Below are 27,308 nucleotides of genomic sequence, written 5' to 3' on the forward strand. Positions count from 1 at the left end.
TCACATAAGCTGCCAACTAGATTTGCAATTTGGGTTCAGGAGATATTTGATTTATTTGAGTTGCCTAAACACTTTTTTGAAAATCTTGTACATCCTATTTAAATTTTCTTTTAAATCTTGTGTCGGTATAAATCTAGACATTTTGAAAATAAATCCTATTTAGCCACAATCTCGTCCGCCCAGTGTATGTAGTAGGCTTCTCAGTTTAGGATAAAATTGAAGTTTTGGAAAGAATAGAATTTACCATGTCCAAATTCCAGACTTCTTGAAAGACTTGAAACTAAGTTTCAGAGTAATTAATCAGCTTAAAAATTATTCTTTTTTGCATTGGCAAACGCCTATTTTGCCAAGCAGCCCTAAGTTTCTTAAATTCTGCAGGGAAATTAACCAATTTTTGCCTATCATTAATGCAGATATATACAATCTCTTCTTCGACGTTTACGGCTCAGCTTTCTTGGCCAAATGTATCCAGTGATGTATCTCAATCTAACTTTATATTGCCGAATAGTTTATAAATAAGAAATGTCAATCAGTACCACCTCTTCACAGAATTCATACAATGAAGATAGATCTTCGTCTGGCAGAGAGAGAGAGAGAGAGAGAGAGGCAGACAGAAACAGAGACAGATTTATCTTCATAACAGATAAACCAGACACAGAAGAAACTTCATCACTTCTGGTCATTATACTTAGCGTCTCATGGCTGTATTGGGCAGGTCGGTCATACCGGCAAAATATAGGAAGATGGGTGGGGGTGGGATACACTGTCCGTTATGAGCAGACTGTCCCTAAGATTTTACTTTCAAATGAAAACATCTTGCAAAATTTGAAGTATATTGCAAATCTACGACAACTTTACTACAGCTGTTTCAAGTATTTATTTAAATTAACCTTGTTTGAGCAAGTATGATATCTATGAAGAAAGAGTGTGTCTTAATTTCTTCTCAAGTCGGCCGCAGACCATTGGTTATTACTGCTTAAAGAATGTGACAAACGGGCACTGATAATACACAAGGCTCGGCAGGCTACATGCAGTGGGCTGTTTGTCGGCAGCTTCTATGGCAAGACCTCTGAAATATAAGGGACTTTAAATATTATAACGTAGCCGTGAATTGAACACACTGTGTACGAAAACTTTTGAAGGTGAAGCTGATCTCTGTGTGTGTGTGTGTGTGTGTGTGTGCGCACGAAACAAGCACAACATTAGTGGAAGTGAAACTAATGAGAGTAACGTAGTAGAACCATATTTATGAAGTGTTTTGACACCTATAAAGTAATCGCTTTTTAATTTAATTTGCACTTATTGGAATCGCAATTGCTCTAAATATAATTTATGTCTAATCACCTAACACATACTATTTATCTCGCTTTGACGTCATTTATGTGTTAAAAACTAAGGAGACCAGAACAGCGTGCAGTTAAGCCCTAGCTACTAAGATTGTTATCTTGGTTTGGAACCTCACATCCAGATTAGTCCATAGTATCTTACGGTTCTCTGCACTAATTTAGTCGAAGAACTAATTACGAAAACATGAAACGCTAGATGGAGCCTCTCTAGATTTTTAACTCCGCTGATCTGGTATTCATTCTCATGTTTTGACATGTCCAAACGTTACTTTCTTCACAACCCGAATTACATGTACGACCTAATGCCAATATCTATCAACCGTTTAGCGCAAATATCTCTCTCTCTCTCTCTCTCTCTCTCTCTCTCTGCATATGTATGATTCCCTTGTGACCAAGTGGTCTAAGTGCTCGTTTGAAAGATTCATAATTTCAAAATGTCTGGTTTATGCCCCAAGTTGTAACTCACACAAACTATATAATATAATATAATATAATATAATATAATATAATATAATATAATATAATATAATAGAGATTTAAGACTGAAGAGAAACGATACGATGCAAATTATTTGGAAGGTGTGTCTCAGACAACAAAATAAAAATGGCTCCAGTCAGTCATTGTGTATAGGACTGTAAATCTGTGTAGTTCATGCCATCATTAGATTCAGAGAACATGATGGTGGTTCAGTTGTCCTTAAATGTTGTCTTTCGATTAGAAGACTAAAAATAACACGTAGCATTTAGAACTGCAATAATTTGAACAATACTATTTTTCTTTCTAAAATTGGTGTTTATGTACAAGTAGATAAACATAAAGTACATTAAGATTATTCTTTTAAGAAGAAACTAAGAACAAAAATCCATTTAGTATGAAAAAGAGTTATCTGTACATACGTGTAGTATCTGAGTTGGTTGCCATTATTGTACCACGTACATCCGTGGGGATTCCCTTTGTACACGCATCCATAATTCGTTCCTTGTGGCGTTCTGCAGTTGATTCTCAATTCCCTCGGCCCACTTCCATGTGTCCTTCCTTCAAACCATTTGCAATCGGCCTCGTCCAACGGCCTCACCCTGAAATCTACTCTCAGTCCTCCGTTCTCATAGTGAACTTCTTGTTCTGGGACAAAGCCGCCTATCAGGCTAAGGGTTCCAAAGAAGATCAGTGAAAATAGGTGCGTGTGAATCATGCTGAAAGGAAGGAAAGATGTCAACAAGTAAGCCTAGGTAACTTATTTAACTTTGTCCAAATATCTTTATTACACCTATCTCGGTAATAGCTGTTTTTATTTGAAAGGTAATGGAAAGGACCCAGTTACAAAGTTTCTGTATAATAAATAAGGCCAGATACTCTAAAAAGTGTCGTTTTCAACAACTGCAAGATAATAGTCTTGTCCATTTTAACATTTTCGCAAAACCTAAGTCCTTATCCACTCGCAATACCTACTTTGTTATGTATAAAAATAATTATTGCAAATTCGCATTCACTCACGTCGTGAGGAACACTACCTTGGGGTAATTTTTATCCATATGTAGCGAACTCATTCGTTATGTAATAACTTTTTTTAAGCGAATTAAACGCGTTTAGTCTATGACAAACAGTTAATTTTCTTTTAAAAGTTTACGTATTAGTAACTAAGCAGCATTACAGCGAACACAATTACTAACACAAACATGAAATCTGATTATGTTATCCATCCTTGTCAACCCGAATAAGTTATAGTGGTGTGAATGCACTGTGCACTCTAAACGTGACCAGGACAATTGTCTCGCACCACGATGCGTGTACTGCAACCTATATTTTAAACGTGGACACGGCACTTGTGAATATTAACTTTGACTAGCATATACCTGTTGAAGAAAAATACGGCAAAACTCAGCTGCAGATTAGTCGTCAAAAGATCGATATATCTTTCTCCCGAACTGTGAGAACTAATGACATCTTCTCTAACAGAGATTCTTTTAGTACGATATTGTGTAGGCATTTCGTGACGTAATTCCGCAACCAGTGTTACTTGTCCAATAATCAAATATTTGGGCAGTCCCAACTTAAGAATCTAAATATGTAAATTGTATTAGCTTCATTTTACAGTATAAACCACGCCTTATTGTAGCTGCATCAATCTAATGAGTATGTCGATAATCTTATTTTCACTGATAGCTATTGAAAGATGGATTGTTTATGATGGTTCATTTCGCCTTGTAAGACCGCTGAGCGGAAAAAATGATGTAGCTACAAAAATACACAAACACATGTGTTTCAAATATCACTAATGTTTACATTGTTGAACTTCACTAATTCACGAAAAAGTTGTGTATATTCTGCATCAAATACATATTTCATTCATTGTAGGAGACTTATCTGCAGAACGCATAAGGCTCATCAGTTTAATGCTATAGACTCATCAGCAGAATTCGCGAGACTTATCAGCAAAATCGGAATGCAGGACACTTATCAGCAGAATGCAGGAGACCCATCAGTAGAATTAGGGAGATTCATCAGTAGAATGAAGGAGACTCGTCAGCAGAATGCACGAGACTTATCAGTAGTGTATATTTTGTATCAGATGCCTTTTTATACATTGTAAGAGACTCACCAAAAGAATACAAGAGACTCATCATCAGAATGCTGGAGACTCATCAAAAAATGGAGAGTCGAATCAGCTACACATCATTGGAGATAAAACAAATGTATTTTACGACGAGAAGTTGCCAATATAGCCCATCTTTTTTCAGCATAAAAAAGATCAAAAGTACTTCAAAAACTTATTTAAAAATTGAATATTTTGATTGTACTGATGTTTTATGTTGCGTTTATATTATTCTGTATATCATGTGAAACAAAAGTACAAGTTTGACTGGAATACACCAGATTGATGTTAATAAGTAAGAATACGAAGCTACTGAAGCACGAGTAATTATATGTGAAATTAACAATTAACATCTCCTTCTTTACCCTCATTAATTTTACTTGTAGGAGTGTAAGTGTCGAATTGTTTGCAAGAGTGTTGTTTCGGATGGCTAACATGTGGTTATTTAAGGTTATATCCTACAGAATCTCATACCTATCCCCTATTACTGCATAGTAAGTGTGTGTCAGGAGAGTGTGTATAAAGGAAAAGCTGATATGAATATTTCATTTTGGGAGACAGCGTTTTATTTAAGACAACATTATAAATGCAATGGCTCAGATATATGTATGAAATAATTATCACTTTTTGGAGATGAAATTACAAGTTTTATTGGCAAAATCGTTGGTGATCTGTCGAGAGAGTTGTATTGTATAAACACCAGATAAGTGCGAGATTGTATATAATGGAAGAAAATATATCATTGTTGGAGACACTTAAACAGACTGCATATCAACTCAATATTACAAATGACGAATACTACTTTGAATGGTAAAATTAAAAGGCCAGAGTCATATTTGTACAAATATATAACATAGCTCTGCACATAGACAAAAGCATTTTAAAAGCATTATTTCACACACTATACGTGTTATAATTATGTTTATTTCCAAACTTACAGAATTATATTGCCTGCACGTATAATAGCAACCCTACTGAATACCCAACCCACTACTGTATCACATTCGTGTACGGGATACGAATTGATCTCAACTATTTAAGAAACTTTTTACTTGTTTTTTTAAATTTAAATTCACTTTCTTTGGGAAGTTTATACATCTCATTTATTTTAATTTCACATATTTGAGAAATCTATAGTGAAACCATGATGCTTTAGCAGTGCAAGCTAAAGTAGAGAACTTTGTTTTAAATCCTACCCAGCCCAGGAAAAATCGTCTAAGAAGGATGAACTGCTTCAGGTTACCAGTCAATATGATTTTTCTGAGCGAGGGGTTCTTTAACGAAGTAAGAAATAAAAAATATGTTGGTCCAATAGTTGGTGGAAAAGACGTTTTGGGATAAAAGTACTTTTGGTTTAATTACTACTGGAATGGTATTGATATTCACTACTGGAATGGTATTGAAATGAAAGTATTATAATGAAATGAAAACATCAGATGGATATAGAGTTACGAAACCTTCCGATTCAGCGAGAGAGAGAGAGAGAGAGAGAGAGAGAGATACAGTTGCAGAAAGAGAAAAGAGAGAGAGAGAGAGAGTTCACCATTTGTTACAGTTTCAGGTAACTGATTTTGATGACGGAAAGATATAACGTAGAGATTCAACATTACATGTACAGTATATCTTAGAAATTTACCAACGAATAAAATATAATCAAATACAAATAATAAAAGAAGAGATTGATACAGAGAAAAGGAAGAAAAGGAGATGCAATTTAGAGTAAAGGAATTAGAACTGGCAACTGAAAAGCACTCACCCACTTTGCACAAAAGTTCAGGTTTTGATGTTGCTAGAAATAATAGGAAAGACAGAAACCTTATATTTTATACTTGGAACTATTACAAGAAGAAAGAGTGAGTTGTTTCTAATTACTACAGATTGAAAAATAAGCAACAAAGTAAGGACAGAGCTATTAGAAATGCTCTTTTTTCGCAAATGTCAGGGTCACGGTCATGTATTGAAAGCAATACATTTGTTGTGTCAAACAAATCCCATGTCTGAGCCTATTATGGACAATTGCAAACATTCAGGTAGAAAGGTTCTACATCACTTATTGATGGATCTGCCGAGACTATCCCTATTAAAAACTTTAAGGGACACGGGAGCATCGTAGATACTTTTGATATCATATACTTTGCCTTCACGTGAGAAGTTTCGTAGGAAAAGTGTTCTCATTCAGGGAATAGAGTGCGGCTCAGTGTAATTCAAATACTTAAATGTTGCCTGAAATGTACCACTGCTATTCGTGGTATGCATCAGCTTCGAATATAATTTAATATTCACTAATTTAATCTTTGAGAAGCAGAACTGTGCATAATATTTACTTATGCATTCAACTACCATGCATAGGTCTGTCGGTGAATCAATGGCAAATATAGGACTCACGATACTAATAATATGGAATAATGGAAACCGGTCTCTAGGAATGGGTGAACATATAACAGAGCGTATATGGGTTTGGCTGGCCAGGATGATTGATAATGAAAGCAAAATTTTAGTGAAAATAATCTTTTGAGAATTTTTATCTTTATAGAGACATAAGTTTGGATAACTTATTATTGAAATTAGCATCGGACTCTTTCGTGCGGAGTTGAAAACACGTGTTTCATGCTAATGTAGTTCCAGAAAATTCCGCGGCCCATGTGGTTTCTTCTGCACAGAAGTTATCACGAAGGATATGTTTACACTAATAAATATAGGTTTGATGAAGAGCATTCAGAATTTAAAGCTTATTGAGATTGTAATATGCTGTATGCATAAGTTTGCTATGAGAGTTTAATTAGTACCGCGAGCTCTTCAAGTATCCCGTCTCTTCATAAACTCATCCCAAAAAATAAGCCCTCATGGTATTCATAAACTAGTTATAAATCTTTTGCAAAGAACAGTTTTATTGAATATGAGTATATTTTACAACATTTAACTTTCAATAAATGAAAAGGATGCATTTTCTCTGAAACATTCATTGTGGCTGTTGCACTGGAAGAACAAAATGCACCCATATTGCTATGAACGATACTTGTCATCTTTCAATAAACGGATCTATAGAAAGCATATCAATTGTATATAAAAAAGGTGAAACATGAGATGCTCTGAGATCCATGGATCGAGGTTAAATTAAGTATGTACACTACATCTATAGCTTTGCATATATGTAAAGGATGTTTATATATGTTAAGGATGTTTATGGTTATCTATTAATCATCGTGCCTTCTTGACAAAACATTATCTAACTCCATACACAGGTCTCATAGTCAAGGATGTCATAACCAGTATGATCTTCGAGTGTTTGCCTCACCCCAGGCTTTAGAAACACATACTTTACAATCAACGGAAAGCATAGCTACATTCCCAACGTCCCAACCATGGGTGCCCAGAGCATAGGTCAAGGGGGTTGGGTGGGGTCTGGAAATCATACTGCAAATATATATATATATATATATATATATATATATATATATATATATATATATATATATATATATATATATATATATATACAAGTTTATTCATGCAAAATATGTCACAAGATTATATTCAAAACGCATAGTAAATATTAGCTTTAGTTTCAGACTGCTTACTATAGTAACTCTGCCGGCCGTGACTGACTGCCCAAGTTTCCATGAAACTTCCAGAGGTCTTGAGGACTAGTCTTGAAAATCAAAGTTTGACACTTCAGCCGCTTGAGTTAAACTCCTTTGTGGTCCAATTTAGTTTGATTCAGTTCCATATTTTCTTCAGATCCAATGTCATCAGAAAGCACACCGATCTGACAATGATTGAAATCTTGTATGTATAGAACAATTCACTCCTTTTACCAAATATAAGCATTTTAATAATTTGCAAATGATATTGATACAATTAAATGCAAATTAAACGTCAGTAATCAAGATTGTATAATCAATTCATTACTCTGTGTGTGTGTGTGTGTGTGTGTGTGTGTGTGTGTGTGCGTGTGTGTTATTTTGGATTTTTAATGTAGTTTAACAATTTTGCAGTCATCTCGCTGCGATGTCTGCAGTGGGGCAGTTTATAGTGATGTCTAGTACTGGGGCATCATGCCGCAGACATTTAGCTTCATGTCCCACCCAGTCATTATTCTGACCCCAGAACGACCAGTCCTAAGGCTAACCTCTTAATGATGAGTGCTAACCGATGCAGCTATTGGTACCATTTTCGTAAGTCTTTGACATGGCTCACCCGGGGTTCTAAACCGCAACCTCGTGCATCTCAGGCGGACGCTCCAACCACTTAGTCCACCGGAGCGGTGTCTGTTCGTTAGAAATTATTTTTAAACAACAAACTATAAAGGGTTTACTAATACAACGCCGTCGTAAAAATAAATCAATTTTAATCTTTGCAAATTAATCATATGTAAAAACTACACTGCTCGCTATGGTCTCCACCTCTGAAGCACAGTCAAACGATGCTCTACTACCACCCAAAGCTCTAAACAGGGCAACTTTCCAACTGATACCTCACCTTGTTGGAAAGGTTAATATAGCTAAACTGTTTTTCTTTTAAAGAAAAAAATTTAAATGGCAAAACAACCAATATAGTGTTACCTATTCGTTTCTTGATATAAACTTTGTTATGTGAAAATGCATAAGCAGTTTCTTTTAGCACAGCATATACGGTAGATGAATAATACAGTGCGTAAATCTCAAGGTAATTGTAATAAAGGTCATTAACGTAGTGGCCATCACAGTCAAACTACACATTTATATGAGAAATTAAAAGGAATCCAAACCATTCAGATCACTTTCTAATGTTTTATTACTTATAACGTTCTTGATGATGTCACCATTCATGAATGCCTAAATATTAAATGAACTTTTAGGGTCTTTATGGGGCTGGGAATGGAGTCTTTCTTAAGAATTATACAAAATATGACCAATGTTAAATTTTAAGAAATTAAATTAGTCTTCAGAAATATAATGCTATGTATAGTTTGGTTCTCAAGTAGATATGCCACATTCAGATCTCGATCTCTCTCTCTCTCTCTCTCTCTCTCTCTCCCAAATTATATAACCTTAACTCTAACCATAAATATGGTTGATAAAATTATTGATGATGCCGTTAGTAGTAATAGTACTAGCAGTAGTAATGTATAGAATGTGGATATGGTGATGGTTGCCTAAATGAAACTATTAAAATACATATATTACAGTCCCTAAAAATTCATGTCGATAGTTCTGATTTAAGAGTGTAACATTCTCCGCCTTTTGCGTATTACCTGAAATAGCAACATATATCTTAAACCCACTCACCCAAGCCTAGACATTCTATTATCATTATTGTCACATAGTAGGTATCGTTTCCAATAGTATGTGCAGTTTCATGGTTATTATATTACCACAAGTTAAAATTTCACTTTATGGGATTCTGATTGGTCCAAATTAGACCATGAAATTATTGCCGAGTATTCTGTCTATTGATTGGCTGAGATGGTAGAAAACATTTTTAACCCTGCCTTCTGGAATTTTTTTGTTTCTAATGAACACGAAATATACTCGCCAAATAGGAATTGTGGAGAATGGTATGGACTGCTTAAATATGGTTAATTTACCCCCACAAGTGTATGTCATGTCATGTATAACAAACATATCATAACATTAAAAATGGCTAAAACAACAAGACAAAAACGATTACAACAACCGGTAAAATTATGGGTATTGACTGTGTGGGTCGGGGATGAGGGAGGCGGTATATGAAACTCGTTGAATAATGTCCAGCTTTAGCGAGCCAAGGCTCGCAAACACTGAACAGTATTCAACTCGTTTCATACATTCAATAATAAATCGTTACCCATTTGAGATCCTCTATGTATTATTATTATTATTATTATTATTATTATTATTATTATTATTGTTGTTGTTGTTGTTGTAATTTTCATTAGTAGTAGTAGTAGTATTGGTATTATTATTATTATTATTATTATTATTATTATCAGTTACAAAATAGCTATGGCTATAATTATTTATAAGAGGAGTATGTCCTATATTCCCTTTCTCAGTGGGTTAATAAAGATGGTCGAAATAATACGTGATTCCCCGTATAACAGTCCATAGTTCACAACACGATATTTAGTTTCATAAGTACACAGACTGAATGTAAAGCCCATCGTCGGCAAGAATCTAAGCAATTTCCAAAATCATAGTGATCATGAACCACGAAGCAGAATGCCATCTTGCCAATGTGCAGAGACAGACTGATTTGCTTCTTTTAATGCAATAAACGAGAATTGGACATAATCAAGCGGCAAGAGATTTTGATGGAAGGCATGAGCAGATGTCGGGTGGCTGAATATAGTAAACACACACACACCCTCAAATCACCTTGAATATCACAGAGATAACAACAACCGGAGGCACAAACAGTAATCATCATTTACGCACACAGGAGCTAGTGGAATAACTCTATTATAAGTCACAGTAACTGAAACAATCTTGCGCATTTTTCATCACTACATGCTGGTCACAATATCGTTTCGTATGTATCACTATAATAATTGTAGTACCGTAAAATCAATCTTTAGCAAAGGCAAATAATGTATCGATTTGAAATGAAATTTTGGCTAATCTTTAGATTGTCTTGTTTGCCACGTACAAACAGGACATAACTGTAACTCGGAAAGAGTACTTTCATGTTTGATATTCGGATTCTGGTGCGCCCAGTAAAATTCACCTTTCAGATTTATTTTCGAATGCTGAAAACAATTCTTTCCCTTAATATATTGACATAATTTTATGTCCACCCGCACCATCAATGTAGATATTAGGAAACGGTCAGATTATTTTCGACATCAAATTTCTTGGACATATAAGACACTTATGAATTCGTTTATCAGATTTATAACTCCGAATCATAAATAGTTTATAATGGTTTACTCATGTCTTATATGCATATGGGTAATCTGTGAAAGATAAACAAATTCACAGTACTTACATTTGTTCAATAGTCCGATATTCCGTTAATATATTGCTCAGTATATGTGACATAAAGGTTTTTCATTGTCCTTTATGATGACTCAAAACTCCATGGTTACCATGACCGTAATACAGATTTATAAACATATATGAACCTGAAATAAGGATCAGAGTGACATAGTATGTAAGAAAATATATTACATCCTGCGGTTCGGACAATATCAAACTGAAATTTAATTCTTGTCGACATACCTGCTTCAGTAATTTACGTACAAAAAAACGAAACACAGTCTGTAAAGGTATCATACTAAAACGGTGATGCACAACTTAACGTACTCTTATCTTCCAGTCAACGCGGACTCATGGAACTATTCCGAATGAGTACAAGGATGTATCCCTACTTGCACAAGTGGAAAGGCAATATACAATTACATCTATCAAGGCATCACCTTGTAAACAATAGCCTGAAAAATAAGTGCCAGAATTCATCTGAATCGTATTGTGCATCACATTGATCAAGGGCTCCAATATCAGAGTCAGTGTGGCTAGAGGAAAGAACGAGGAACCACATACATGGTGTTTGCAGGAGAACTGCCAGGAACAAAACTCAAAGATGTAAATGACTTTCACCAACTTGACAAAAGATTTAGATACAGTCAACTTTGGAGATCATGTCCAAATTTGGTTGTTCAGAGAATGCATCATGTTGTATCGCTTGTGTCCTGGACGACGTCGAGTCATATGAACCATCCCCAGTCACCACGGGAATCTAGAACAGCTGTGTGTTAGCCCCAATCCTCTTCAGTATGCTGTTTGTGTCACGCTCACTGATGCCTTCTTTATCGATGATGCAGAGATCGACATTAGGTACGGGACTGATGGCGTGCTCTTCAATTTAAGGAAGAGTTATTCCTTTGTTGAACTACATTAATTCTTTGCCATTATTACTGATCAAAGTTATGTTATGGAATTCTCCATTTTTATATATCACTGTCAACCTCATAATATTGGAATACTAGAAGAATTATATGCATAGATCTTTCAATGTAATACAATATCTACGTTTGTAGTAGTAAACTTTGGATTGCACAATATGTATGTATTTGAAAGTAAAATCGAAACGAATATTTCCTCCCCGCTACCATGAAAATTTTCTTTATTGTGCCTGAACTAATAACCTGCCCAGCGCAACCAGAGAGATCCCAATTTGGCTGTGACATCCAACGATAACGACTGGAAGTGATGAAGCTTTGAGTGTCTGGTATATCTATTATGTTGATAATTAACCAGCACTAACTAATTCTCTCTCTCTCTCAATTGAGATCTTTCTATCTAGCACTTTGCCTTTTCAGTTATTGTCAGGACCCATACGAATATAATAGATCATCTGGCCACCTGAATAATTCTTATAGCAGGTTTAACTGCATACATGGACTCGAAAGCTGGCCGATCTGTTGCTATTACCTCTCCTGACTCGCTTTCACTTACATCACCTACAGCTAGTACGGCTAAATCCCCAACATCTGACATCTGAATAATCTAATGGTACTGTTTACACGCCCAAGCAACAGTTTCGAGCAACTTGTGACCTTTCACAGGACTAACGTCTCCAAGCACTGGAATTTGAGCACGTAGAAACGCTAAAATGATGACATACACAAGACTGCAGCGGATATACTATAACTGGCACTCCGAAAGTATCACGTATTCGGCAAGACAAATGCAACCTAGGGACCGCTGAGAATATTTTCCTCTGTTAAGATACAATACCTAACACATTTAGTATGACGTTTGAGTCGCAAACAAGCGTCAAAGAGTACTAACTGAGATCGGAAGTAATGTCAGGGATAATAGTACGGCTCCGACTACCCAGACAGACCTTAGGAAACATAGGATAACTTTAGCAACGTTGGCGTTCCCGAATGCAACACCTATCTTTCTGCTGGTGAATTACTCTCCGAAACTTTGTATCAAGTCCTTCAAACTTTCAAGTCAACAATACACTTGACGCACAATACTGCAAATTTTTACACTCAGCACTTGTACAGATTTTAGGCAGTTTTTTTGCAATCCGAACTTGGAACTTCAGTCCTAAATCCTTCCTCACCTTACGTTCTGATCTCCAGTCAAGGATTACTTTCCAAAGGCCAAATTTATACCGAATACTATAATAATTTTAACGGAAAAAAACAGCAAGATTTTGAAAAGCTTTGTTGGTAGAATTTATTATCACTAATTTAGCAACTCAAAACCAGACTCATGAATCCCACTTCATAAACAAATCCAGTTGGTTACCTGCTTATGTGCGAAAGATGTACGGAATATAAAGTGTGGCATTTGAAACTCAAGCAGACCTGAGTGTTTTTTATTTGAATTAAAACCTCATTAAATCTAAAATTAGGTTTTGTAAAATGCAGCACAAAACAAGTCTTTGGTATTAAAAACGGCGGTTACGGAAATAACCATCTTTTGTAATTTACCGAGATAAGTAAATGTTGGATGCGGAAAGGCAATACGGTGAATTTGAATATTGTTCATCATCATCATCAACATTATCATCATCATCATCATCATCATCATCATCATCATCATCAGTCTGTCTTTCTCAGTGAGTCGGTCAATGTCAAGCTTGTCCACTATCGATTGTTATCTTCTCACCTCTTTCTCTGCTTGCCTCTCTTTCTTCTTCTTTGTACAATGCCTTGCAAGATTGTCTTGGCAAGTCCTAATGATTGCGAGACATGCCCATGCCACTGCAGCTTACGTTTTCTCACTGTGATCAGAGGTCAGTGTCAGGCCCGATGGCTTGTCTTATCCTTTGCCGTATTTCTTCATTGGTGACATGGTCTTTGTATGTGTCGCGGAGGATCTATCGGAAATATCTCATCTCTGTGGCCTGTATCATTTTCTCTAAGTCAGTTGTTATGGTCCATGATTCACAGACGTAGAGAAATATGAAGAACACCAGTGAGTGCATCAGTCTTACTTTTGAACTCAGTGCGATGCACTTGTCGTTCCAGGTGGGCTTCAGTTTTGTCAGCGCTGCTGTTGCCTGTGCAATCCTGGAGAGTACTTCAGGCTTCGATTCATCATTTGTTACAGTTCCGCCAAAATTCTTGAAGCAGTGGACTGTTTCTAGCTTCGTTCATTGGACCTTCATGACAGCGCTGATGCCCTTGGTGTTGTTGCTTATCATTGTGATCTTCTCTGCACTGATTTCCATGCCGTTGGTTTCAGTTTTTTTTTTCGAGGTTTTCTACTAATCTAAGTTAGTGATTGTTCTACCTCTTATGCTGACCGACCCTTTGTGCTTTTGATGCCATGATTCTCTCCAGAAATATGTTGAATAGTGTGGGAGAAATCAAACAGCCTTGTCTAACTCTGACTGTCGTTCTGAACCAGTCCCCTATGCTGCTGTTGAAGTATAATACTGCACTGGTGGCATTGTCATAGAGGTGCAATATTACTGTGATGAGGTTGGCCTTGATATTGTACATTCCCATGGTCGCCGACAAGGCTGAATACCCTACCCTGTCAAATGTCTTCTTGAAATCCACGAAGATATGGTCGAGATCTTGCTGGTGTTGGATGTACTTCTCACACGATATCCTGATGTCGATCCCAGACCAACAAAATGAATACCGTAACTACCATTATCTACAAAATAGCTATGGTTATAATTATTTATAAGAGGAGTATCTCCCATATTACCTTGCTCAGCTCACGTTAACAACATAATTAAATTGCGGATGGTCAATTTTAAGTGTGACAACCATTACATATTAACTACAAAACTGGTCAACTTGAACATGTGTTACTAAGCTTAAACTGTTGAATACATGTCATTTGATTTCCAGACAAAAAAACGTTACACTTAATTCTCGAAAAGCGACAGGAGATGAACATACTACAGAATTCGCACAGCCTTACATTTGTTTGCATGCCCCCCGCACACACCAGAAGGGTATAAAAAAATACAAAACTTAGTAATTTGATTCATCAGTTTATAATTTCTAACCCAACTGTCGCCAGGCAGTTCTAAACACTTTCAGTATGTTGGAGTTCTAATCAAACGGGATGAGTGTACTTGTTAGATCCTTGATGCTTTTCATTTTTTAAATATGTTGGGCCGCGGTACAAACAAACGAAATGATGTGCGAATACTATAAGTATATTCAAGAAATGTGCTGGCATAGTTATACACATTTCTTTTCATGTTTTATTTCTCGAAGAAAAATAAATCTGTATTAAAATACGCATATTGGCTTTCGCTCTCAATAAACTGATCCATTTCGATGTTAAAGTCATGAAATTCATTGCACGTATGACAATGTATTTATCTTTCATATCTTTACCCTGACTTAATTTTTTTCTGATTCGAGTCCCATGTCTTATGTCCTACTAAATCAGATCCTGAATTAGTCTGTACCTTCATTTTGCTTTTGCTATATGTATTGATCGTTCAATTCCTCCAATCTGACGAACCATATATGCGTCAGAGGTGAACGTCTGTAGGTTACTGAAACTAGAACTTGATTTATATGTTACGGATGTTTACGTTAATGGTGGGTGTGGTTATCTATTAATTATATATTCCTGTTAGTTAATATAATAATATAAGTTGACAAAACGTTATATACTTTCCTACACATTACTTCAGACAAGGATGTCACGGCCATATTTGGCGACAGTCACTTGTGACACGAAAACAAATAAGACAAGAGTTTATATACTTTTTTCAGGACACGTTTATTGGATGTTTTAAACATGAACACGAAAGACAAAAATACATAAAAGCCAAAGGCTTAAGTACAACGATAAAAGGCACATGAAAACCATCAGCGTGGAATAGAAACAAGTTTCTGTACAACATGTTCTGGGTAATGTTCTGACCAGTTCTATAGGGGTAAGGTCACACAAGTGTCCTCCCGAAAGGGTCTTTCAGGCATGTCCACGACAGTCTTGTCCTGGGTGACGAGTTCTTCTTCTGGTACTGTCACTAACACAGGTTGAAAAGTAACTTTTTTCCTTGAACAACGCTCGTGCATACTGGGCCACTTCTTGGGTCCAAGCCTCAAAATCCCATTTTTTCCAGTCACGGACATCTGTCAAATGGGGGTGTAAGTCACAAGCTACACACACATCGTCAAACACGTCTTGGGTAGCTAAAAGTTGACGAATCTTTTTTCCTGTAGAGGTCAAGAAGTATCCAGATGAAAACGCAAGGCTTTGAACAAAAATGAGCGTCTCCTGAACATTTAAAGGCACCACTTTCATGTTGAATGGGGTGGTAAATACTGTTCGTAAAGAGTCCACAAGGAATCGGCTGGTAAACGAAATCCCAGAAAACAAGTCACTAAGACACACACTATGCGTCTTCCCAAATTGAATCGATACAGTTCTTGTAATAATTGATGGTAATGATCCACGGTTTGAATATGGTCATTGAGTTCCTTCCACGGAATCTGTTCAATCACATGTGACATAAGCCGTGGCATGGATTACTGATTTTATAGTCTCTTTATTTCGGAAGCAATACAAGTACTTTCTAACTAGAGATCTTCGTTCTCCAGTTGGGAATCTAAATCTTGTATCCTGTAACCTACACTTAAGAGTTCGTTTAGAAGTTTCCTCTTCCGCTAAGCAGATTCCACGTAAAATATGTTGGTAATCCTTTAAAACCGTCTTCCTCAATGCGTTGCCCTAGGTGAATCTCAAAGTAACCAAAATCACAAACATTTCGTTCATTCACTAACTCAAAGTGTTGAACAAGGTCTGACCACCGAAACAATTTCTGACGAATCAGTCCTCTTATACCATTTAGGTACCAGTGGTTAAACATCTGGTTACGTAACGGATGCAATTGTTCTTTAAATTTGACTTGTATTTTGACCAGTTCTAGGTAAATGCGTTCGCTCAATTCCACAGGCAAAGCACGAATGTTCTCTTGTAAAGTATCCAAGAATAGGTCAGTCAGTACAATTCACGATCTTCTCCTAGAGTAAAAGTAATCCACATAGTGAGTAATTTCTGACCACTGCCACTCAGGTTAACGTCCAAGAATCTCATTGAACTCTTTTGATGTAAACGGTCTAAAGTAATATAATAGGATGAATGCACACTTGACCCAGAGAAATCTAACACACTGATTGACTTGTTTCACTTTCCTCTTGTGAATTTCTCGGCACAAAAGTTCTACAGTTACCCATTGAGATTTCACTCTGGCAAGTCCCTGCCAAACTTCCTTGTAAATCTTCTCTTGCAGTTCTTTAGGTAATGATTCAATGTCGTTTTTGAAATGAAGTTTAAATACTGGTCTCGGTGATGTCCAACATTTGACTCCTAGCCAATCTGGTTTCTTCTTCTTCAACGACATGGCAAGTTACTTCAATGTCTCGGTCCCACTAAGGGTAAGTAATGACAAATCGGCGACCAACGAGCATGTTTTAGGTAGCCGAATCTTGTGGTTCCCAGTGGTGAAGTGACACGCCGCAACTGAAGCACTTGACTTTATCCCCTTCGCCTAAGAAGAAAAATCCGGCTCTGGCTAATTCCTTTGAACGATTGAAGACGATTTTCAAAGTCGCAGTATTCCAACAAACGCACAGGGAACGAATATTCGTCTTTCACAGGTTCGTTTCGATGAGGGTTGGGTGACATGGACAGGAGTTTGCTCAGGGCTGGATGACATCCGTAGGGGGGTAGACGGGAAGGTGGATATCCACATTTAAAACGAAACCCAGTAAAGTGTCCAAGAGGACGAGCGGCATCGCTTTCGCATCCCTCAGGTTTGACCCGCACAGCATCACTTTCCATGATATGGGTAGTCACACTAAAGTTCCCATGATGCTTTACGGCATCGCTAAGGTCACAGCGTACAGCATCGTTCCCATCGCAAGGCTCACAATCGCATTCCACTTCAGAAGCCCCAAACTTGAATTGTGCCTGTCAAAACTTGTTTTGTGTTCCTCTGAAAGTATTCATCTTATTCGCTTGGTCATGGTAGTCACAATGAACTATCGATCTTGCCTAGGGTTCCTTTTTATATACAGACCAATACCGACGTGTCCGTACGGTAAGGTGAAATGATTGGGAAGTTGCACTCGCTTCTGGTACACAATTTGATAGACTTTTTCCAAGGGTCAACTGACGATGTGGTGAGTGGGTAAACGTACAAACGTGTTGGGCTGATAGGTGGTCACTTTAAAGTGTTCATCTTCTCTAGACTGCAAGGTTTCTTTCAATACGTCAAAGTTCACCACTCGACTGGTACGATAATTCAGAGTCAATCCTTTCACTTTACACTTCGTGTGCACTTCTCCTTGTTTGTCCCGGTATTCGTAGCCGTAATTTTTAGGACCGCCACTTGCGAAACTTAGAATCTTGTCGTCGGGATGCTCGTATGTCCAGGCTCCTAAACGGTCTCCTTCGATGTCAGGGTGTTGTTCACGGGTGATCGATGTAAATGCAACTGTCCGTGTCAAAGTACAGGACGCGTTCCCCTAACAGTTCTAAAGCTTCGTACAATTTTAAGCGAGCATGAGCTGTCACGTAAGCCGCAATGATGACATTTCAAAAGGATCGGCTTCTACAAAATCCAGATCTTCTTCGTAATTGACTAAGATCAAATTTTCGCGAACGAGTCCACGTGTTTCATGTATTTGGTTTTGTCGTGAATCATCTGGAAGTAGCGGGAAGGTTCTGACAAATATTCCGTCTTGGGTAAACACGGTCGTTGTGCCATTTTTCCCCACAAACAATTTAACATCACTTTGGCAAACGATCGCCTGCCTTCGTTTTTCTCGATGTGATCTAAAGGATGCCTTCTTGTGCCCAGTATTTCTCTTTGAATGTCTTTTGATCTTCGATAGTGTGACACCAGGACGGATAGCCACTGGCTTCTTGCTTTAATTTCAAAAAGGCATCCATGTAGTCGGCGAAAATGCCTTTCTGCGCGGGGTCAACCTTGTGGTATTGTTGTGCCTTGGGAAAGTGACAAATTTCGTACACTTCTAACAGTTGGTATCCCATGTCCAGAGCTTTGAACAATTCTACGCTGACCCACGTCCCCGTCAAGGCCCGTTCTTCCTGGGTGTGCTGACAAGGCTGATCTTGGTTGCACACAAGTACGGCACAAGGGAAAAATCAGTTTGCCTTGACAATGGTGAGGTAAGACGGGATGGTATAGGTTTGTGGGAGGCAAAACTTTGCACTTGATCAAGCCTTCATATTGTCGAATGTTGACCAGGTCGACGTGTTCCGTCAGCAATTGTGGGTGCCCTGCAGGAAAGCGACAATATTTGCACACGTAGGGATACAGCGAACACACGTCCAAGTATTTCATTTCTTCTCCTTTCTCTTCGTCGGCTTGGTACAGCAAACAGGTAGCATTGGTCCTTCCTCCGTACAAACTATCCCTCGGGTTCTGGGGCTCCATGAACTGGTAACTTTCCACGAGGCGTTTAAACTCGGGATCGGTTTTCAAACGGTGACCGTACTCGTGTTCCCACATTTCCACTACTTGGTATCCTTCCTGTTCTCACTTTCGGCGTCGCTGACAAGTGGCCTGGTACAAGCCTTCTATGGTTCGTTGTAAAAACTGATTTTTAGTGCCACGGTCAGGGTAACAGACGGGGCATCCGTGAAATAAGCAACCGTTAAACTCGTACACGATCTTGGGGTTTTCTAAGTCCCAGCCATCCACCGAATGCGTTCCGATGGTCTTTTTGCCCCCTCCATTGCGGGCATGCTGAATCCATTTGTCTTCTTTATCGCACAAGTAATGTAACCAGCGTAGGGCTTTGACCGAGTATTGACATTTGACATAGTTGGTCGTTTGAGGACTGATGACAGCCACGGTGTTTTCAGGCATGAATCGTTGCCGGTACACTAAGGAACACGCTTTGGCAATGGTGCAAGCTTCTTTCAAAGGATCGACCCCTCCGTGTTCCATGAACAGTTCTCGAAATTTTCTACTGCATCGCCGTAAAATATCCACGTCGGAACGACAATACTTTAACATTTCTCCCTGAAAGTCGAAAGGGTCCGAGGCATGGCCCTGGTACCAAGCGTAGAAAGCTTCTCGTTGTTCGGTACCCATGTTGTTGGGGTCGTAGTCTTTAGCCTCAGGCAAATGGGGTAGAACGGCATGTTGATTGGCTTCCGTATTGAAAAAGTGAGGAAAGTACCCTTTAGCCATTTTTGTCATTCCAAACGTTTTAGGCATTCGACTCAGAGTTCCGTATAGTATCTGAGAAGAAACTGTCCATCGTATCCGGAGCAATTGTGAGCCATCACCGTGGCATGACGATGACAATCTCCGTAACGTTCGATGTCCTCTTGGCTACACGTTTTGTCGATGGGGTCTAGGACCCATCGGGCGAAATCGGCTAGCGTGTTCGGTCCCCGAAGGATTTTTTCACGTCCTCCAGGAATCTTGCTGCAGTGACGGCAATTACTGAAGATAGGTTCTCGAATGGACTTCTCGCACGCTCGATGAGCCACGCAGAAATTAGGAATGTGAATGCCGGTCTCTTGCATGCATTCGATATCGAAAAAGATGAAATTGCCTTTCTTTTTGTGACCGTCCTCTTTCTCTGGTTGGGGTTGGTATTTTTGCACGTAGCATTGATGTTCCAAGTCCACGAATCGGTGACAAATGTGACCTTTTTTCTTTATTCGACATACATGTGCCTTCGCACTGTTGGTACATAGGCTTTGTCCACAGGTAGGGCACAGTTTCAGCAGTTGACAAGCACATTTCTGCTGTGAACCTTGCGTCTTCAGATGTTGTTGGTAACAGGCAGGGCTGACAAACGTGCGCAGACGAGCTGGACAATGCACTCGTTCTTGCCCTTCGTTCAGACAGGGCTGAATGGCCAAACATCCTGAGCATTTCGATCCGCAATGCTTGTGTTGCTCTAGATTGTTATAGCCATAGTCACATTTATCACAGTAATAACCGTATCCCAGGAATGCGGTGATACTGGTAATGGTATCGAAATGTTCATCGTGATGATAGAGGTGAATGTATTTTCCGTCCTTAAAGTCTTTCCCTCGAAACAACAGTGACCCGCGCACTTCTTGAGGGTGCACTTTCAAGGTGTTAAGTGGAGCTTGGGTATCTTGCAATTTTTGCATTTCAGGAATGCCACAGGGTGTGTCTTTGGGCAAGCCGGCTTGTTGCAACAGGAGTTCTGCTTTGTTCCGTTGTTTGGCTCGGTCCGATTGTCGAATAGTTTTCCATGCTCTTTTCCATTCTACCGTGTTCGTTTTTGTCGATATAGGTTCGTCCCACCACGATAGCCATGGCTAAACACATCTTGTCTTGAGAATTGTGAATTTGGACGAGGCTCTTTTTGGTGCTGCGAAGGTTGTTGACCAATAACACCTTATTGTGTTGTCCGGTCCCTTGAGGAGGAGAGACGTGGGTCATGTCCAGTGTGGCTTTTCCATCGGTGATGTCAAACTGGTCATTGGATTGTTGCACGTGTTGAATCTTGTCCATGACTTTGGAAGCGGTCAATTCTGCAGGGCTGCTAAACTCGATCCAAACAGGGGATTTCAAACCGCCGTGTTGTATGGAAAGTCTCAAGCGATCGTCTTCTTTGGGTTGACATTGTCGCTTGAGTGTGGTGAGCAAAGAATCCCACATCTCGGTGATGAACCCTTCTGCTTACTCTAACGGTACTTCGGAATTGAAATCTTTAAACTTCACCGTGTATTTGTAAGCCGTGGTTCTAAATTTTCTAGAGGGACGCTTTTCGGTCTCTTGAATAGAATAGTACTTTTCAGGGTTGACTAAGGGTGGTGAACGATGTTTAGAGGAAAACTCTCTGGGTTTGGATTCTGGTTCACTCATGTCCTCTTCAAAATCACTGGCATGAATATGTGCCAAGACTTCAGCCCTGGTACGAGGCGATAGATCATGTTTCTGCCTCTTGCTTTCTTCTTCTTTCTTCTCAAATGAACTGGATCGTTTCATCTTGATAGCAAAAAGTCAAATGACTCAAGTTTAAACACCATGGACTAATTTATAGTCATGACAGACCAGCGTATATAAAGTGTGTGTGTCTTGTCCTTTCACTATTAATTTCACTCTCAAACCGAGCACAACGATGGAAGAGAATACATAAATCGAACGTTTCATCAGAGCGTTGTGAGGGGTCATTAGAAAATTTTCTTCAGACCAGTCGTTGGACTACTCACCTTCCTTTCGAGATAAAAGTCAAGATACTTGCTATATCTGTCAGAAGAAAGGGCATTGGTCTTCAGAGTGTCCAGACAGTCAAAAAAGAAAAACAGGGGTTATCAGAGACAAAAGTCAAGATACCTGTTATCATTGTCAACAAAAAGGACATTGGTCTCCAGATTACCCAAAAAAGAAACAAGAGGAGTCAGAAGAAGAGAGGGATTCTTCAGAGGAAGAAGAACAGGAAGAAGAAGAAGAAGAGGATGAAGAAAGCAGAGAGGTAAAGAAAAAGAAACAGGAGAAGAAAAGAAGAAGGGAAGAAAGTAAGGAGGAGGAGGAGGAAAAGATTGTGACTGTGAAGAAATTTAAAAAACAGAGAGACTAAACAATGAGACAGAAGAAGTGTATGAACTTTTTAAAGTGTTATGTTGTGAATTGTGGATTGAATTGTAAAATTTGTACCAGAATAGAAAGTCTATAAAACGTAAGTGTCTTTGGGTTTTGATTTTAAAATAAGAACTTACACTCACACACTCATACACACGTACTATAGGGGTAAAATGGGTTTTTTTTAGTTTGAATGGATGTTCTCAATTGAAAGTTTATCTCTTTTCGAGAGACGTGGGTGGCCCTGAAACGGGCCTTTTTTCGTGTAGGGGTGAGTTTTAGCAATCAACTTTAACTGTCTTAAGCCTTTGCCACGGCCAAGGCCTACTTCTGGACTGCGTACTGTTGATGATGATGATTTGGTTGAAATCACTAAGGGTGGCACGGTAGGTTTAGTCACAGGGTTGGAGTCTTTAGCTCGGGAAGGTCGTATTCTCTTCGGTCGTGATAAAGAAGTCTGATACATTTGTTTCAGACTTCTTAACTCCGCTAAAATGTCTAACAGTACCGTGACCGTTTGATTTTCACACCCTTGTTTCTTTGCTACTGCTACTTCTTCTTCTTCTTCTTGTTTTTTCCCCTCTTCTTCTTGCTGCTGTGCTGTAGGAGAAAAGCTTGTTCCGCTTCCTTTTGCCGTTGTATACATTTCTCAAATTCTTTTTTCTGTCTCTGTCTAAAATTCTCCACGTGCGGTAATGAAGGAGAAGGTGGCCAAAGTTCCGGAACAAATTCTTGCGAGGTAAGAAAATCCACAAAATCCCAATTCACTTCTTCTGAAAGTAAGTCCGGGTTCCCTTGGGTAGTCTCCACGGTCGGTGCACCCCAATTTATCGTTTTCTGAGTTTCCGTCATGTTGAAAAACTGTGACATGTATTGACTGCGCACAGGCGCTAGCGAATCTATATAGACCATGTCACGTCACAGACTGCTCTCTGCGGATTGGATGTGGGCTGACTGAATCTTGTAACGCGTGTTTGGATTGGTCAACGAACTCAATCCGTTTCCATCCTTCCTCTCCCTATAAATAAGTGCAGTTCACTGCATTCCTTCACCTGTTCTCGGCGCCTCAACATGTGGACCGACGTTCAATCTTCTACGCTTGTGTCTTCAGTGATGTTCGGGAAGGACATACCGATGTATGTCCGATCCAAATGGACAGTTGTCCATAGTAGAGACACCAGCCTATGGATACGTAGGATCTATGTGGAGAGGCAAGGATGCCTCAAACGAGTTATAGTATATGGTCCTGCAGTCAGGCGAAGCCTAAGGACAAGAAGAAGTCACAGATGCCCTTTATGTTAAGGTCATATTAACATAAAACCAAAGGCCATTTTCAGGGCCACTCCAATATCTCTAAAAGACCTTGACTTTCATTGCCTACCCCTTTTTATTTTACTTTTTTATTTTAAAAAAAATAGAGACCAACCCTGTTTCAATTTTCCCCTGTTCCATTTCCATAGACCCATCAGGTCAGGACCTTATTAAAATAGGGTCCCGACCCTGTTCCATTTCCCCTTGAGGCTCAACAGTAGTAACCTTTTTTTCGCAATGTTAAATTCCCTTGAGGCTAAACAGTCCCAGGGGTTTTTGCCCATGTTAAATTTCCATTGAGGCTGAACAGTCCCAGGGTGGTTAATGTTAAATTTCCATTGAGGCTAAACAGTCCCAGGGTGGTTTTTAATGCTAATTTCCATTGAAGCTGAATCGTCCCTATTCACTACTAATGCACCTCTCTACACCTTGGATGGTAGCATCAACTTCAGTTTGGTGGCTCGATTTGTATATATGCGTGTCATCAGCGTACAAGTGGTGAGACACTGGATGGTGTTCTATGATACTTGAGAGCGGCTAAGTGTATAGGATGGAGAGAACAGTTCCAAGAACAGACCCCTGTGGAACACCAGAACATAGATCAACATGGCTGGAGTGTATTCTATTTGCAGACACAATTTGTATCATGTTGACCAAGTAGGATTTGAACCACAGTAAGGCTGTATCATGAATGCCGGTGCAATGATATACATGACCTACCTCGGATACGAACTGGATTCCCTAAGAATGGAGGTTCGCCTTCCCACGGACAAACTACAAAAATGATACGAACTTGTACATTTATATTTGGCTAGAAATAAAATTACACTCGAGGAGTTTCAATCCATCATAGGTGCTCTTAACTTTTCTTGCCCAGTAGTTTTGCCGGGACGGGTTTTTCTTAGGCGACTAATCAACCTAACAATTGGCATCTCAAAATCGCATCAACATGTTAGACTAATAAAACAAGTAAAAGAAGATTTAAGTGCCTGGCAAAACGTTTTATCCGATTTTAACGATAGATCTTTATTCTTACCTAACATTTGGCTGACTTCCTACACGTACACAGACGCTTCTGCCTCAGTCGGATTCGGGACGATCCTAGGCACACACTATTTCTATGGCTTTTGGGATAAGACATGAGCATATCAAAACATAACGCTTCTTAAATACTATCCCTTCCAACTAGCAGTTGAGGTCTGGGGAGAACACTTATCAAATAAATGTATATATTTCCACACTGACAATCAAGCTCCCTATGCGGACGCACACCCTCATCGAATTCCGCTTCTTCCAACCTTGCCCACCTAGACAGTACTCTTGACCATTTGCTTAAAAATATCCTACACCCATCTACACAAACCACATACAAGCGAGCTTGGACGCTATATAAAGAGTTCACATCAGACGCTTTGACCGAGTTCTCTCTCCCAGTTTCAATAACCAATTTGGCCCTTTTCATAGCGCACTTAATCAACCAGAAATATGTAGCATCTTTGATATCCACTTTTGTTTCTGCAATTGGATATGTGCACAAACATAACTGCGTTTCATCTTTGCTTATTCAAAAACTAATTGAAACTATTCACAAAAGTAAATCTCATCATGTTCGTTTGCCAATTGACAAAATTGCGCTGGAGAAGCTTACAGTTTCAGTGATGCATACTATCTCAAACATTTTTAGGCATACCATGTTTTTGATCATGTTTACTATGGCTTTCTATGTCTTTCTCAGAATAGGAGAGATTACAGTGCAACCAACTGCACATCAGAATAATAATTTGATACAAATATCTCAATTCATCTTTACCCACAAGCGTCTTACAATCACTTTACAACACTTCTGGCTGCAATTTAAAACATTTGATCAAATTGTCGCCGCAGACCTAACGTTGGCAGAACGATTGCGAATGCTGTTTCGTGAAGATAGTATTACCATTGCCTTTATACTGACAGCGTTAGGGTTCAATAGTTTTACCATCGTGGTTGCCGCGCCGGAATTCGGAAAGCGAAAAGGTTCCGCAGTAGCGGTAGTTCCTTCAAATCAACAACTCATATTTAGAAGCATGGTGGACTGATAAAAGAGTAAATCAAATATGTGCTGATGGTTGATATGTTCATAAATGTGGCCATAAAGACCCCAGTGGCTCTTTTGGTGCCGTAGGAAAAATTTCTTCATTCTTGCTGACAACCACATGAGCAAGGGTAGGATGTATGACTAGTAATGTGGCGATGATGATCGTCGCCATTGTTCTTGCCGTTGCGGTCGTCTTAAAGCGAAGGCTGCCTCGTTCGTCTGAAGAGCCAGGTATTTATCAGACATGTGGATATTCTGCCACTACCAGAGCCGTCTTATTATCATCTGGTATATAGCCACTAGCTCGACCCTCACCAGCTTCTGTGGGAACTGGATTACTACCAAAACTTGCCTTGGCGAGACGGTGCATACGTAATAGTGCCATGTAGAGAACTCCGCGTCATATGGTAAAGCTTACATTTGAAATATATTAACACTTCCTTGTACTTTCATATTGATTCTGGCACATCTTAGGCCTTTACGTTCACGATCAATTGATTCTTTGCATCAAAGTTTTTTTCTAACCCGCACGATTTCGAGAGCATTTTCTGCCCGCCCACAATGACCCGGACATACGATGCTGGTATTGAGCTTCCAGCGAGAGCTTGGATAAAGCTCGCAGACCGCCTATTAATAAAGACAGCATCACCTTCAAAGCATCTCTCAAACAAATGGTCCAACGTCTTCACAAGGCGATGACTCTGTGTATCATTCACGGCTGTGATCTGGTAGGCTTACGTATAGGCTGGTGAGTAGAGATTCTGTATGCCTAGCCCCCTCTATGGAATGTTTTTATTGCGCTAGTCCGGGTATATGTTGACGGACTTACTCAATCTTGTTAATGTTCACGACAATCGCTTTCCAACCCGTTTGGTCAGGAAGTTGGCACATTATGGAGATGAGAATCGTTTCATCTGGTAGCAAACGAGAATGAGGTAGATGCTGGTAGAAAGTACATCATCTCAGGAACTGTCGTGGCGCGACAACGAGTAAACTTAGTCTCTGGGTGCATATGCCCTTTAAAAACACTTTCGAAGGGAGACTAAAGTGGGGCTTCATTGAGACACTAATGTCAGAATTCTCCAGTGCACTGCTAATGTTTCCCCTCTCTGAACTATTATAGTAAAAGGCGGCTCCACGCTAATAAAATGAGGTTCCAGTGGCAATTCAATTTTTAAGGATACATGTTGTAATAAACATTCAAAACTAGAGATACCCATTTCTGCCTTAAATCACATATGTACTGAGTGCTAATCTGTGTTGGCTCTCTTTTATTTGTGAGACAGGAAACAGACATCTACATCACAAACTTCACACACTGCAGTATTGATTTATACTACAATGTGAAATATATTAAACGACGCCCTTCTCGTATATTCTTTTCCTTTGACCAGTCGACTGTAAGAATAATCTTTGTGATATCCGATGATGCCGAGGTACCTACGTGGCGCCAAATACATATTAAACAGCTACTTTT

At 39.0% G+C, this 27,308-nt stretch overlaps 1 protein-coding gene across 1 annotated transcript; it reads right to left on the reverse strand.

Annotated features, from left to right (window-relative positions):
• Window positions 1-862: 862 nt before the first annotated feature.
• On the reverse strand, window positions 863-3,355 carry LOC149796814 (uncharacterized). The gene is made up of 3 exons (XM_089961457.1): window positions 3,200-3,355; window positions 2,243-2,539; window positions 863-1,069 (listed from the first exon to the last, which is right to left on the reverse strand). The coding sequence occupies exons 1-3, from the start codon at window positions 3,331-3,333 to the stop codon at window positions 970-972; spliced, it is 531 nt and encodes a 176-aa protein (XP_089817583.1). The 5' UTR covers window positions 3,334-3,355; the 3' UTR covers window positions 863-969.
• Window positions 3,356-27,308: the final 23,953 nt, after the last annotated feature.

This window comes from Sinohyriopsis cumingii, chromosome 6 (assembly GCF_028554795.1).
Source record: "Sinohyriopsis cumingii isolate HCF-2022 chromosome 6, ASM2855479v2, whole genome shotgun sequence".
In the NCBI taxonomy this organism is placed as follows: Eukaryota; Metazoa; Mollusca; class Bivalvia; order Unionida; family Unionidae; genus Sinohyriopsis; species Sinohyriopsis cumingii.

Bases quoted from the DNA above. Each gene is read 5' to 3' on its own strand.
- LOC149796814 (XM_089961457.1), bottom strand. From the start codon at position 3,333: ATGCCTACACAATATCGTACTAAAAGAATCTCTGTTAGAGAAGATGTC. The intron at 2,540-3,199 runs GTATATGCTAGT...CCTTCCTTTCAG, and splicing joins GCCGTATTTTTCTTCAACAG to CATGATTCACACGCACCTAT. The intron at 1,070-2,242 runs GTATGTACAGAT...CTTATATTTCAG, and splicing joins AACCAACTCAGATACTACAC to AGGTCTTGCCATAGAAGCTG.